The 13,863-nt window shown below is 47.2% G+C and overlaps 2 protein-coding genes across 2 annotated transcripts; one reads left to right on the forward strand and one right to left on the reverse strand.

The window, feature by feature from the left end:
* Positions 1 to 837: 837 nt before the first annotated feature.
* On the forward strand, positions 838 to 3,079 carry Sigmar1 (sigma non-opioid intracellular receptor 1). Its single transcript, XM_041667536.1, has 4 exons — positions 838 to 1,093; positions 1,225 to 1,425; positions 1,553 to 1,645; positions 2,697 to 3,079. The coding sequence occupies exons 1-4, from the start codon at positions 931 to 933 to the stop codon at positions 2,921 to 2,923; spliced, it is 684 nt and encodes a 227-aa protein (XP_041523470.1). The 5' UTR covers positions 838 to 930; the 3' UTR covers positions 2,924 to 3,079.
* A 4,319-nt stretch (positions 3,080 to 7,398) lies between these two features.
* LOC121458539 (nucleolin-like) lies at positions 7,399 to 9,733 on the reverse strand. Its single transcript, XM_041667867.1, has one exon. It carries the CDS (start codon positions 9,646 to 9,648, stop codon positions 7,495 to 7,497), a length of 2,154 nt encoding a protein of 717 aa, XP_041523801.1. The 5' UTR covers positions 9,649 to 9,733; the 3' UTR covers positions 7,399 to 7,494.
* Positions 9,734 to 13,863: the final 4,130 nt, after the last annotated feature.

A 13,863-nucleotide genomic window follows, 5' to 3' on the forward strand; every position in this document is an offset into this window, starting at 1 on the left:
TACAGATAAAGCTGCCCATATATGCTCTTAAATGCTGAGACATCTGGGCAGTGTCCAGAGTTAGTTAATTTGTTTAGTGAAACAAGATCTCTCTAGGTAGTACTAACGGGTCTCTTACTTGGACCCTAGTCCAATTTTGCTCCCCTCCAAATGAAGCCCAGTACCATTCTGTGGCAAAATTGAATCCCATAGCTCCCCAGTGGATAAATTTATCGGTTTACAAGGCCTTTCGCATTTTTGTGCTTCAGAACATAGAAGAATAAACTAACTGTAGGCTCAGAGAAAACACTACTCTAAAGAAGCATGGTGGTGCACGCCTTTAATCCCAGCACAGGAAAGGCAGAGAGGCAGGAAACTCCCGGTGAGTTAGAGGTCAGCCTAGTCTACACTGCGAGTTCCAGGCCAGCTAAGGCTACGTTGTGAGACCCTATCTACAAATATATCTACATACTCCTCCCTCTTTGACTCCTGGAATGCTTCCCATCAGCAGCAAAAGCCCTTACTTATCTCATAAACACTTCACGTGGCCTTTCCCAGTGGCACTATCTCCTCCCTGCTTCTGTACTAGCAATCACGAGTCCTAGAAAGTTCTACTTCTGGAACAGCCAGTCCAGGTGGATCAGTCCATTCTGGGTCTCCCCGCAGCTCTCCCCCACAGAGTGTGGTACCGGGGGACACCAGGACAGAAAACTCTAGGGCTACAGCCAGGAGGTCCCGCCCCCTCACCTCTCGTTTGGACCGCGCCACCCAACCTATGCTCTCCCCGTTATAAAATGGTTCAATCCAGAGGGCGGTGCTAGGTGCCCCGGACATTCCGATTGGCCCAGGCGAGCCGTACCATGGCGGCGGGGGCGACCGTGGGCAGCGGTTTTTGAGTCTGTATGTGCTTAACCTGAAGCCATAGCTGTCTCCTACGCTGGTGGTGCCAGGATGCCCGCCAGGATGCAGTGGGCCGTGGGCCGGCGGTGGGCATGGATCGCCCTATTTCTGGCTGCCCTCGCGGTGCTGACCCAGGCCGTTTGGCTATGGCTGGGTACGCAGAGCTTCGTCTTCCAGCGAGAAGAGATAGCGCAGCTTGCTCGACAGTACGCTGGTGAGCGGGTGAGGGCGGGGAGCCGGGTGGGCCGGCCTGGAGCGGCTCGGAGCTGCGTTTCCCGAGGGCTCCTTCCCCGCCGAGCCCCGACCGGGGACTGGTCCCACCCACGCCACTCCTCTTTGCATCAGGACTGGACCATGAGCTGGCCTTCTCTCGGCTGATCGTGGAGCTGCGGAGACTGCACCCAGGCCACGTGCTGCCGGATGAGGAGCTGCAGTGGGTGTTTGTGAACGCGGGCGGCTGGATGGGCGCCATGTGTCTTTTGCACGCCTCGCTGTCTGAGTACGTGCTGCTCTTCGGCACCGCCCTGGGCTCCCGTGGCCATTCGGGTCAGTGCTGGCGGTGGGCCGGGTTGGGAGGCTGTTCGAGGGCCGATGCCCTCTATTCTGAGGTTTGGCTGGGCGGTGTGTTGACTAGGATACCCTGATGGACGGTGTCTATTTTACTGTCACTCAGGGCGATACTGGGCTGAGATTTCTGACACCATCATCTCTGGCACCTTCCACCAATGGAGAGAGGGCACCACGAAAAGTGAGGTCTTCTACCCAGGTAAGGAAGTTCTGTCCGAGGGGGCGCCCTCTAGGCTAGGGAAAGGCCGAGAATGCGAGGAAAGGGCGTCCCGAGAAGGCCTACCCAGATATCCTTCTTTCCCTCCGGTAAGCCACAGGTGTTTGGTTAGGATAGACCTGAGGAGGAACCCTGTCGCTTTCAGTTGTTAAAGGGAAACAAAACAAGGCAGTTCCCCCTCCTAGGGGGCTGATTTTACACAGCCATTATTTCAGCAATTGTTTGGGAGATACTCTAATGGTTTCCCATCCTTATTTTTAACGTAGTGAGACAGTTGTGGGTTTTGTAATTTTGTTGTTGTTTTTCAAATGTTTATTTACTTTTACGCCTGTGGGTGTTTTGCCTTCTTGTGTGTTTGTGCACCTCTTCAGTCAGTGCCTGGTGCTTTCAAAGGCCAGAAGAGGGCGTCTGATCCCTGAGACTGGAGTTAGAAAGTGTTGTGACCCATCATGTGGGTGCTGGGTCCCCTGGAAGAGCAGCCAAGTGCCCTTAACACTGAGCCATCTCTCCAACTCCTGTTGTTTTTTTAAACGGACTTCTGCATCCATATAAAAGAAAAGGTTTGGACTTGCCGGGGTAAGGCTAATCATTAAACTTTGTGATCGAACAGCTGAGTTTCCCAGAAAAGCCTGGCAAGCCTTGTAGCCCGCGCCCTTTCAAATTAGCCCAGCTCAGGGGTTAACAATATTTCTGTTTTATATGAGTGAGACTTGGGAATGCAGATGCCCATGGCTTCTATATATTAGCCTTCTATATATTAGATAGCCCTCCATAGTCTTCCCCAAGAGAGGACATGGGCCAGGTGGTGCCATAGGATATTTAGAAGTGGGCGGGGTTTTTTTTTTTTTTTGTGTGTGTGTGTGTGTGTGTGTGTCTTCCCCCTCTGATTAGACAGCCAGGCCAATGGGGTTTTGGTTTTTGTTTTCCTTTCTCGAAACTGTCTTTTCATTCCTCACCTCTACATAGAGAGCTCATAGGCTGTGGAAAGGTCAGGGCTGGGCTCCTCACGAGGATCCTTCCTGTCTGTCCCCAGGAGAGACAGTTGTGCATGGCCCTGGAGAGGCAACGGCTGTGGAGTGGGGACCAAACACATGGATGGTGGAGTACGGCCGGGGTGTCATCCCGTCCACGTTGGCGTTTGCCCTGGCTGACACTGTCTTCAGCACCCAGGACTTCCTCACTCTCTTCTATACCCTTCGCTCCTACGCTCGGGGCCTCCGGCTTGAGCTCACCACCTACCTCTTTGGCCAAGACCCCTGACCAGCCAGGACTGAGGAAGACCTGTGGATGGACAGGAGCGGGCAGGACCACACCCATCTCCTTGCTGGAACTCATGTGCACCGACAGCAGCATATACCACGCATATTAAGTTCCTGCTGTATGAGGAAGGACATGCATAGTTATACATCCAGATACAGCTCTTTGGGAGCAAATGAGACGCATAGAGATGCTAAGATTTGTATGTACTGTAAGGTCATGCACTCCCATCCATCCAGAGAGGGTCCCTACATATATACCAAGGGGGTCTATCACGTCTGAACACCTATCACAAGCTTGACTCGCTGACTCAGGCTTTTCCAGAGCTTCCTGTGGGCATTCAGGGCTCTGGGATTAAGGATTGGGGTGGATGTTACATTCTTCCTTACTCTGATGCCTCAATCCAGTAGTGATTTCGGGCGAAGGAAAAGTGGAGCTGCCCCTGGGAGGCCCCCTTCACCGGCAGCCGTGATGTCCTTCCCTTCATCTCCCCTTCCCTCACCATATGCCTTAGCTCCATTCCACTCCCCTGCTATGCAACTGCCCTCTGGCTTCTCCTCCATGTCCTCAGCCACCCAGCTCGGCTGGCTGGGAAAACAGAGGAATGTACAGAATGCTGAAGAGAAGGTCTTCCATCTCAGAGATCCCTGTTGGGGGTGTACGGAAAATGCTGGCCTCAACCCCGGGCCTGCCCCCAAGAAGAGGGCCTGGAAAAGGAATCCTGGGTCCAAGGAGCCACCTGAGCCCAAAAAAGCCTTTAGTGTATGTGCATACCCCTCCGTTTCCAGACATTTCTGTTACATTCTCTGTCTACCTGTCTGTCTCTGTCAATAAAACTTGTTAAACAGTTCGTTTCCTTGTGTGTGTGAATATCAGGAAAGACCACAGCCTCCTGGGACACTTGAAGAAGGCCTCCTGTGCAGTCCAGTCTGCAGGGCTTGTTCTGGACAGAAGGGGCTATATATTTGAATGTGTTTTAAAGAATTACCTAGGAGTCAGCCTTTGTAGAGGTGGGTGGTGTTGGAGTAAGGTCTTACTATACAATAAGTTTACTTACTTACAGTATACTATACTATACAGCCTTGGCCTCCTGGAACTCAGAAATCTGCCTGCCATTCCCTTCTGAGTGCTGGAGCTAAAAGTGAGCACCACCATATGCAGCTTTTATTTTTTTAAGCTCAAGATGCGTTGAATTTATGAAGTTGAAATCCTGATCCTCCTGCTTCCTTCCTAGGGCTGAGGATTAAGGCCAAAGAACTTCATGCATACTAGGCTAGCATTGTACTGACCACAACCCTAGAGGGCCCCGAGTCTCCTGCTGGCTGGGCTGCATCTATAGAGGTCAGTTTTGTAATATGAGGAATTGAATCGGGTGAGGTGTGACTACTGCTCTAGCCAGTTCAGTTCTGAGGATGGTCCTGAGAACTTAACCATATGTGGCCATGGGGTGGCACTATACTCCCACGTTTGAGTTGAAACAGTCTCAGCTAGCTTTTTGGGGGCTCCCAGAATATGGAGTGCAACTCTATGTGAAACAATAGGACCTCTGCTCTAGTTTGCCTTTTACCCAGCACCTAGGGGAGCCCTTGCATGGGGGTGGGAACCAGGCACCGTGCACAGGCAGACCGAGCCAAAAGACACTCTTTCCTAAGGATCTCAACAACAAAAAGCATCAACAGTTTAAATGTGTGACTCTGAATGAATGTGAAATTCAGGCAAACTGGCCATCTTGATACCCTCCCCAGCCCTCACTACCACCATGTTGGCTGTGACAAGCCCTGGCTGAAGTCTCTCTCGATCATTAGGGGTCTTCCCCTACATGGTACCCAGCTCTGGCTCTAGTCTAGGAACACATGTATCTCAGTGAGGTCCAAATAGCCCATCACCCATCTTATAAAGAACTCTCCTTCCAGTCACCACCATTTTTGTTGTTAAAGCCAGTGGTCATTTCAAAGGTCTTACCTTTTCTATTGATACTGGGTTCAAATCCAAGGTCTTGTACACACTAAGCTCATGCTCTACCACTGAGGTAGTCTCGTGGCCCTCAACTCCTGTTTCGAAATTCCTAAAATTTGGCTTCAAGGACATTTTTTCTTTATTGATAGTTTTTTTAAATTTATGTACAGATCTTTATCTCTGTAACTTTAAACGCCATCTACAGGGCTGAAGAGATGGCTCAGGAAGTAAAAGTACATGCTACAAAGGCATGAGGGCCTGAATTCAGATCCGAACACCCTTGTAAAAAGCAAGGCATTAGCCATGCACGTACCTATAACCCCAGTGATGTGAACAGTGTAGATAAGGTTGTTGCTGGGATTTGCCAGTCCACAGCCTACTTCAGAGACACACCCTGTCTCAAGGGGAAAAGGCAGAAAGTGGGCGGAACCCATGTCATCCTCTGAATTCAGAAGATGCGCACAACATACACTCAAATAAGTAACATCTACATATCTTTTCTTCTCTCATGCAATACACCCGACCCCAATTGCCCCTCTCTCCACCCCTCCCGGTCCCCAACCTTCCCTCTCCCCCAGATCACCTCCTCCTCCCATTTCCCTTCAGAAAAGAGCAGGTCTCCCAGGGGTATCAACCAAACACATAACAAGTTACAATAAGACTCATATCAAGGCTGTATGAGGCAACCCAGTACAAGGAAAAGGGTCCCAATAGCAGACAAAAGTGTCAGAGACACCCCCCTACTCCCACTGTTGGGGGAGACCCACAAGAACACCGAGCTACACAACCATAACGTATATGCATAGGACCTAGCTCAGCCCCATGCAGGCTCATGATTGACACTTCAGTCTCTGTGAGATGAGACCCTATGAGCCTTGCTTAGTTGATTCTGTGGGCCTTACTCCCCCTCTTCTGAGGGGTTCCCAGAACTACATCTACGTATCTTGACTCCTATGCTGTGTTAGCCTAAATCTCTTCCCCAAGCTTCAGTTTTGGATGTCTTAGTCTCTTTACTCCAAATCTCCACTTGATGGTTTAATAGGCATCTCAAACTTAGAATGTCCAAAGCAAACTGATTTCTCTCCCGATCCTATGTGACCCCACCACCATGCAGTATTTGCTGTCTTGGACTAAACGCTTTGAAATCCTGATGGTCTCACAACCCACATTCAGTCCATCTACAAATCCTCAGTTTTATCTTGACGACATATCCAGACCTCACTGGGCATGGTGGCACACGGTGGGTATGCAGAAGCCTGTGATCCTAGCACACAAAAGCAGGAGAATTCTGAGTCCAGGCCCCGCCTGTCCTACAAAATGAATTCTGGACTGGGCTGGGATATATAGGAAGATCCTGTCTTGAAATAACAATAAAACAATATGCAAATTCTAACCATTTCTTGCCATCTCCGTGCTTATAAGTCTGGTTGAGGATACCATCCTCTATTAATCATGCTTGCCTCTATAGTGGAGGTGCCTCACAAAAACTAGAAGCAGACATTCATTTTGAAATGTTCTCACTGGCTTTCCATCTCGTTTGGTTCCTCTTTTCCCACCACTCTACCCCAAGGCCAAAGTGACCTGTGACCAAATTTCCAGCTACTCACCCCCAGATGCCCACTGCCAGCCCCTGACCTCTGATTTTCTTTCAACCCATTAGACACCCCTCCACCTCAGGATATCTGCACTGGCTGTTCTAATGTCGAAGCTCTTACTAAGATACCCATATAGCTTTCCTTCCCTCAATTTCTCCTAGTGAGTCTCTCCTTTAACACAGCAACACCTAACATCCTTTCTGCAGTGGGTTCCAAATACTTCCTCGTGTGCGTGCATGCGTGTGTGTGTGTGTGTGTGTGCATCTGTGTGTGTGCATCTGTGTGTGTATGTGTGCATCTGTGTGTGTGCATCTGTGTGTGTGTGTGCATCTGTGTGTGTGTGCATCTGTGTGTGTGCATCTGTGTGTGTGTCTGTGTGTGCATCTGTGTGTGTGTATCTGTGTGTGTGTGCATCTGTGTGCGTGTGCATCTGTGTGTGTCTGTGTGTGCATCTGTGTGTGTGCATCTGTGTGTGTATGTGTGCATCTGTGTGTGTGCATCTGTGTGTGTGTGCATCTGTGTGTGTGTGCATCTGTGTGTGTGCATCTGTGTGTGTGTGCATCTGTGTGTGTGTATCTGTGTGTGTGTGCATCTGTGTGCGTGTGCATCTGTGTGTGTCTGTGTGTGCATCTGTGTGTGTGTGTGCATGTGTGTGTGTATCTGTGTGTGTGTATCTGTGTGTGTGTATCTGTGTGTGTGCATCTGTGTGTGTGTGTGCGCGTTATGTGTAGGCCAGAGATCTACTCAGAGTGTCTTCTTCAGTCTTTCTCTACCCTATTTTTTTTTTCAGAGTTTAGGACTTTTAATTTGTCCTAAAGTCACTGAAGCAAAAAAACAAAACAAAACAAAAAAACCATGATAAACATTCTTTTACAACCCCCAACGCAAAAAGAAAAAAAGACTGTAGGAAAAAAAAACTTCTGGAAATGTCCTTAAAAGGCTCTGTCATTTTTAACAGGTAACAGTGTAAAACCCCAGAGTCCTTTCTTTAAAATGAATCGGGAAAGATTGGGATGGAAGGAATTATTCAAACTTCGTCTTCTTTCCTTGTGGCTTGAAGTCTCCCCCTCCTCCTCCTCCTCTGCCACCTCGGAAGCCTCCTCGACCTCCAAAGCCTCCCCGGCCTCCTCTGCTGCCAAATCCGCCTCTTCCTCCTCTGCCACCGCCTCGTCCTCCGAAACCTCCTCTGCCTCCTCCTCGGCCACCAAAACCACCCTCACCCTTAGGTTTGGCCCAGTCCAAAGTAACTTTGTTTCCATCAATTTCTCCATCTTCCATGGCCTCCTTGGCAGCTTTGGCATCTTCCTCACTATTGAAATCTACAAAACCAAACCCTTTAGAGGAACCTGTTTCCCGATCTGTGACGATTCTTGCACGAACAGAGCCCTCAAATGATTCTTTTAAGGTCTCCTCAGTGGTATCTTCAGAAAGACCTTTGACAAACAGAGTTTTGGATGGCTGACTTCTTGCATTAGCTGATCCCCTGGGTCCTTGTAATTCCAGCCTGATTGTTCTGCCCTCGATTTCCATTTTATTACAGGAGCTTAAAGCTTCTTTAGCATCTTCAAATGAAGCAAATTCTATAAATGCATACCCTTTAGATTTGCCTTGTTGGTTCTGGGGCACTTTGATAAAAGTTGCTTTCTCAAATACCTCCTGAAGAGTTTCTTCTGTTGCACTGTAGGAAAGGTTACTTAAAACCAAAGTTTTTGATTCACCACTCCAAGTGCTATTCTTTCCAGGTCTTTCTTGCCTTTGTTGTCCTTTCTCCCCAGTGTAGTAGAGTGAAACAGACTGCCCATCAATTTCTGTCCCCTGCTTCTCTTCAAGGTTTTTCTGTGCATCAGCTTCAGACTTAAATTCAATGTAAGCAATCCCTTTACACCTCCCATCTTGGGTAACCATTCTGATCTCCACAGCATCTTCAAATGCTTCTTTTAAATCATCCTCAGTGATGTTGAATGAAAGGTTTTTTGCTAAAAGTGTTCTTGCAGCTCGAACTTTCTTACTATCTCTTCCTTTTGGTTTTTCTAGTTTAATTTCATTGCCAAACACTTTTAAACCAGTGAGTTCCAAAGCCTTTTCTTGGTCTTCAGCAGACTCAAAGTCCACATAGCCAAATTTCCTATTTGTACCAGTTCTGACATCCACAACAGCAAGATCATTTTTAGCAAAAAGTTCACTGATGGCATCTTTTAATTCTGCAACAGACTTGTTTGGATTAAGGTTTCCAATGAAGAGATTGTAAGGTGTTGTTGATTCCGAGCCTTCCACCACTTTCTGTTTCTTGGCTTCGGGGACTTCTTTCTGCTTGGTCATTTCCTTCTTCCTTTTTCCAGGTGCTACTTTAACAGGCTCTTCCTCCTCTTCTTCATCTTCATCATCCTCTTCTTCATCTTCTTCCTCCTCTTCATCATCATCCTCATCATCTTCATCATCCTCATCATCCTCTTCAGCCACAGCCTTGGTTTTCACAGGAACAACTTTTGCAGGAGCTTTCTTTCCTTTAGCAGGTGTGATCTCCATAGCTTCTTCCTCAGAGTCATCATCTTCTTCTTCATCATCATCATCATCTTCCTCATCATCTTCCTCATCTTCATCCTCTGAGGCAGGAGCAGCAGCAGCTACTTTTGCTGGCTTCCCTCCTTTCACTACTGGTGGTTCAAATTCATCCTCTTCCTCATCATCTTCATCCTCATCACTGTCATCTTCTTCATCGTCATCATCATCTTCATCTTCATCACTCTCTTCCTTCTTCGCATTCTTACCATTCTTTGCGCCCTTGGCTGGTGTGACAGCTCCCTTTTTACCAGAGGCTGCTACCAATGCTTTTCCTTGTGCGATTCCCTTCTTACCAGGTGTTGCAACTGCTTTGGCTGGTGTAACTGCCTTCTTGGCTGGTGTGGCTGCTGCCTTTTTACCTGGGGTAACAGCAGCTTTCTTAGCTGGTGTGGGAACTGCAACCTTTTTTGTTTGTGAAACAACTACCTTCTTTGCTGGAGTTGTAGCCCTCTTGCCTTTTTTCTGAGGGATGACAACCTCCTCTTCTCCACTGCTGTCATCTTCTTCATCTTCTGACAGTTCTTCATCCTCACTATCTTCTTCCACTTCCTTTGGGGGAGGAGCCATTTTCTTGGATTCACCGTGGGTTTTGCCGGCCTTTGCGAGCTTCACCATGGTGGCGGATGACGGCGGCGGCGCAGTGAGCAGCTCAGAAGAGCCCGGGAGAACCGACGCGAACTCGACGGCAGCGGCGGGCACTGAAGACACTCTACCCTATTTTTTGAGAGAAGGCCTCTCACTGAGCCTGGAGCTCACCAACTCAGTCAGACCCATGGGTCAGAAAGTCCCAGGGATCCTCCTGTCTGCCTCCCGGGCTGGGACCACTGACAAGTGCCATTACTCTTGGTTTTTCATATAGGTTCTAGGGAATGAACTCAGGTCCTCATGCTTCTGCAGTAACTTTATCTCCCCAGCTTATCCCAATCTGAGAACATTTTTTGACACCTTGTCCTTCAAGAGACAAAGCCTACCGGCTGGGGAGCTAACTTCATGGTTGAGTGCTTCCTACTCTTGAAGGGGATCTGAATTGTTCTCAGCACCCACACCAGGTGGTTTACTGTGGCTCCAAAGGGATCTGATGCCCTCTTCAGGACTCAGAGGGCACCTGCATGATTGCAGTAAGCACACATACATGCACACGAAATACTCTTACACATTGTAAGTTAAATAAAAAATTTAAAAAAAAGGGCTGGAGAGATGGCTCAGTGGTTAAGAGCACTGCCTGCTCTTCCAAAGGTCCTGAGTTCAATTCCCAGCAACCACATGGTGGCTCACAACCATCTGTAATGAGGTCTGGTGCCCTCTTCTGGCCTGCAGGCATACACGCAGACAGAATATTGTATATAGAACCTTTGGAAGAGCAGGCAATGCTCTTAACCACTGAGCCATCTCTCCAGCCCCTCCTCTCTACCTCTTGACTGAGGATACAGTGTGACCAGCTGCCTCACATTCCTTCCCCAATAACATCCCTGCCACAATGGACCAGGGTAGCCAAACCAACCCTCCCTTGGGTTGCTTTTGTCCGGTATTGTGCCACAGTGACCCGGAAAATAACTAACAAAAACCTCACATGGCAGCTGGAGAGATGTCTGGAGAGGTAAGAGCACCGAGTGCTCTTCCAGGGGACCCAGGTTCCATTCCCAGCATTCACATGGTGTCTCATAACCATCTATAACTCTGATTCCAGGGGATGTGGTGACCTCTTTGACCTCCTAGATACTAGGCATGTATGTGGTGCATAAATGGGCATGCAGGCAGAACAAACACATACATAAAATAATTTTAAAACCTCATAAGCAAGGACACACACACACACACACACACAGAGAGAGAGAGAGAGAGAGAGAGAGAGAGAGAGAGAGAGAACCATTCTTGAATCTCTGTTCACAAAAATATAAGAAAATAAGCATTTTTTGTTTCAAGTTTCTAAGCCTGGGAGAATGATAATTTGCTAAATGCCAAATGAGTAACTACCAATACACTCCTTCCTTTCCTATTCCCGCAATCCAAGAAGTAATTTTTCCCTCCCCGATACTGGGGTTTTAGCCTAGAACCTTGGGCATGGTGGCTACATACCCTCTACCATTGAACTACATTTTTAGCCTTCTTACCTTTTATCTTGAAACAGACCCCCACCAGGTTGCTCAGGCTGACTTTGGTTTTGTTTGTTTGTTTTTTAAATTGTTTTTATTGAGCTATATATATTTTTCTCTACTCCCCTCCTTTTCTCTCCCCTCCCCTTTTACACTCTCCCATGATCCCCATGCTCCCAATTTACTCAGGAGATCTTGTCTTTTTCTACAGCCCATGTAGATTATGTCTCTCGTAGGGTCCTCATTGTTGTCTAGGTTCTCTGTGATTGTGAATTGTAGGCTGGTTTTCTTTGCTTTATGTTTAAAAAACATTTATGAGTGAGTACATGTTATATTTGTCTTTCTGGGTCTGGGTTACCTCACTCAACATGATGTTTTCCAGATCCTTCCATTTGCCTGCAAATTTCAAGATGCCATTATTTTTTCTGCTGTGTAGTACTCCATTGTGTAAATGTACCACATTTTCCTTATCCATTTTTAGGTGGAGAGGCATCTAGGTTGGCTACAGGTTCTGGCTATGACAAACAATGCTGCTGTGAACATAGTTGAGCACATGTTCTTGTGGCATGATTGAACATCCTTTGGATATATACCCCAAAGTGATATTACTGGGTCTTGAGGAAGGTTGTTTCTTAATTTTATGAGAAATCACCACACTAACATCAAAGGGGTCGTAACAGCTTGCATTCCCACCAGCAATGCATAAGTGTTCCCCCTTTCCCCAAAGCCTCTCCAGCATAAGTTGTCATCAGTGTTTTTGATCTTGGCCATTCTTAAAGGTGTAAGATGGAATCTCAGAGTTGTTTTGATTTGCATTTCTCTCATGACTAAGGATGTTAAACATTTCCTTAAGTGTCTTTCAGCCATTTTAGATTCCTCTGTTGAGAGTTCTCTGTTTAGGTCTGTACCCCATTTTAAAATTGAATTATTTGTTCTTTTGATGATCAATTTCTTGAGTTCTTTGTATATTTTGGAAATCAGACCTGTGTCTGATGTGGGGTTAGTGAAGATCTTCTTCCATTCTGTAGGCTGTCATTTTGTCTTGTTGATCATGTCCTTTGCTTTACAGAAACTTTTCAGTTTCAGGAGGTCCCATTTATTAATTGTTTCTTTCAGTGTCTGTGCTACAGGGGCTATATTTAGGAAGTGGTCTCCTGTGCCAATGCGTTCAAGTATACTTACCACTTTCTCTTCTATGAGGTTCAGTGTGGTTGGCTTTATGTTGAGGTCTTTGTCAGCATCATTTTTGAATATACTTTCTTTTTTCTCATACTTTTTGCTTCTTTGTCAAAAATATGGTGTTCGTAGGTGTGTGGATTGATATCTGGGTCTTTGATTAGTTTCCATTGGTCCTTCGGTCTGTTTTTGTGCCAATACCAGACTGTTTTCAGTACTGTAGCTCTGTAATAGAGTTTGAAGTTAGGGATTGTGATGCCTCCAGCAGTTCCTTTATTGTACAGGATTATTTTGGCTATTCTGGTTCTTTTGGTTTTCCATATGAAGCTGAATATTGTTCTTTCAAGGTCTGTGAATAATTTTGCTGGGCATTGTATTGAATCTGTAGATTGCTTCTGGTAAGATTGTCAGGCTGACTTTGAACTCACTCTGTTGCTCAGGCAGGCCTTTGTCTTGGTGATCCTTCTGCTTCAGCCTCTCAAGTATCTGGGATTACATGTCCGTGCCCACCAGACCCAGATACAATTACATACTTCCATCTGACCCAGTATGTATTTCCTCCTCTGGAGTGATACCATGTCACAGTGACGCTGTCTTAGTTGGGCCTGTGCCTAACAGTACCTACCATAGCACTCAACAAATGTGTGTTGGTTTCTGAAGGTCTAGGTCATTTGTCCTGTCTCTGAGGAATGGAAAGCCTGTATGTGGTGGGGGAAGATGCAGCCTTTCCTTTAAAACCAGATCCTAGGGGCTGGAGAGATGGCTCAGAGGTTAAGAGCTTTGCCTGCTCTTCCAAAGGTCCTGAGTTGAATTCCCAGCAACCACATGGTGGCTCACAACCATCTGTAATGGGGTCTGGTGCCCTCCCCTCTTCTGGCCTACAGGCATACACACAGACAGAATGTTGTATACATAATAAATAAATAAAAAACTTTAAAAAATAAAATAAATAAAATCAGATTCCAGTAGCCTATTTCTCTCTTTCACTCCTTCCGAGTTGTAGTTTTTCTGGTCCAGGTCCCAAAGGTGGGTTCATTTCATTTGACTCTTATTTGGAGGTGAGGGAGATGCCTACTTTTGTACCCCCTCCCATCAAGACCCACAAAAAGTCATCTCCAGCATCTCAGAACTGGAGTTTCCCCAAACCAGTACCTACTTTCCCAGGGAATCTTAACATCCTTATCTCCAGACACCTCTAAGCAGGCAGCAGAAGCTAGAAGAGAAAGGAGCAAGCTGGACTCCAGAGTTCGGTACACACATCTCTACCTTTTACCCTCCAGTCATCCACAACACCCCAGGACATGACCATCTGCCCCTATGCATGCACTAATCCCACTAATGCACCCCTTTGTGAGCCTAGCACAGTGGGGCATGGGAGTTCTGCAGGAGAGAATGCATCCTCAGACATACACGAGTACGGGGTGAGATCTCACTACAGAAGATGAGGGGGTCATCACGGATTGGGGGCTTGGAAGGGGATTGGGACTGGCTATGTGATCTGATATGTGAGGGGAAAGACACAGAGCCCCAGCATGGCCAGGGATGGCCACCGAGAGCAAGC

The sequence above is a fragment of the Microtus oregoni genome, unplaced genomic scaffold (genome assembly GCF_018167655.1).
Source record: "Microtus oregoni isolate MIOR12 unplaced genomic scaffold, Mior012 000017F_ref0000208, whole genome shotgun sequence".
NCBI classification, from domain to species: domain Eukaryota; kingdom Metazoa; phylum Chordata; class Mammalia; order Rodentia; family Cricetidae; genus Microtus; species Microtus oregoni.

Coding starts and splice junctions, on each gene's coding strand:
- LOC121458539 (XM_041667867.1), bottom strand. CDS start 9,648: ATGGTGAAGCTCGCAAAGGCCGGCAAAACCCACGGTGAATCCAAGAAA.
- Sigmar1 (XM_041667536.1), top strand. CDS start 931: ATGCCCGCCAGGATGCAGTGGGCCGTGGGCCGGCGGTGGGCATGGATC. Junction 1,426..1,552: donor GGGCTCCCGTGGCCATTCGG/GTCAGTGCTGGC, acceptor ACTGTCACTCAG/GGCGATACTGGGCTGAGATT. Junction 1,646..2,696: donor AAGTGAGGTCTTCTACCCAG/GTAAGGAAGTTC, acceptor GTCTGTCCCCAG/GAGAGACAGTTGTGCATGGC.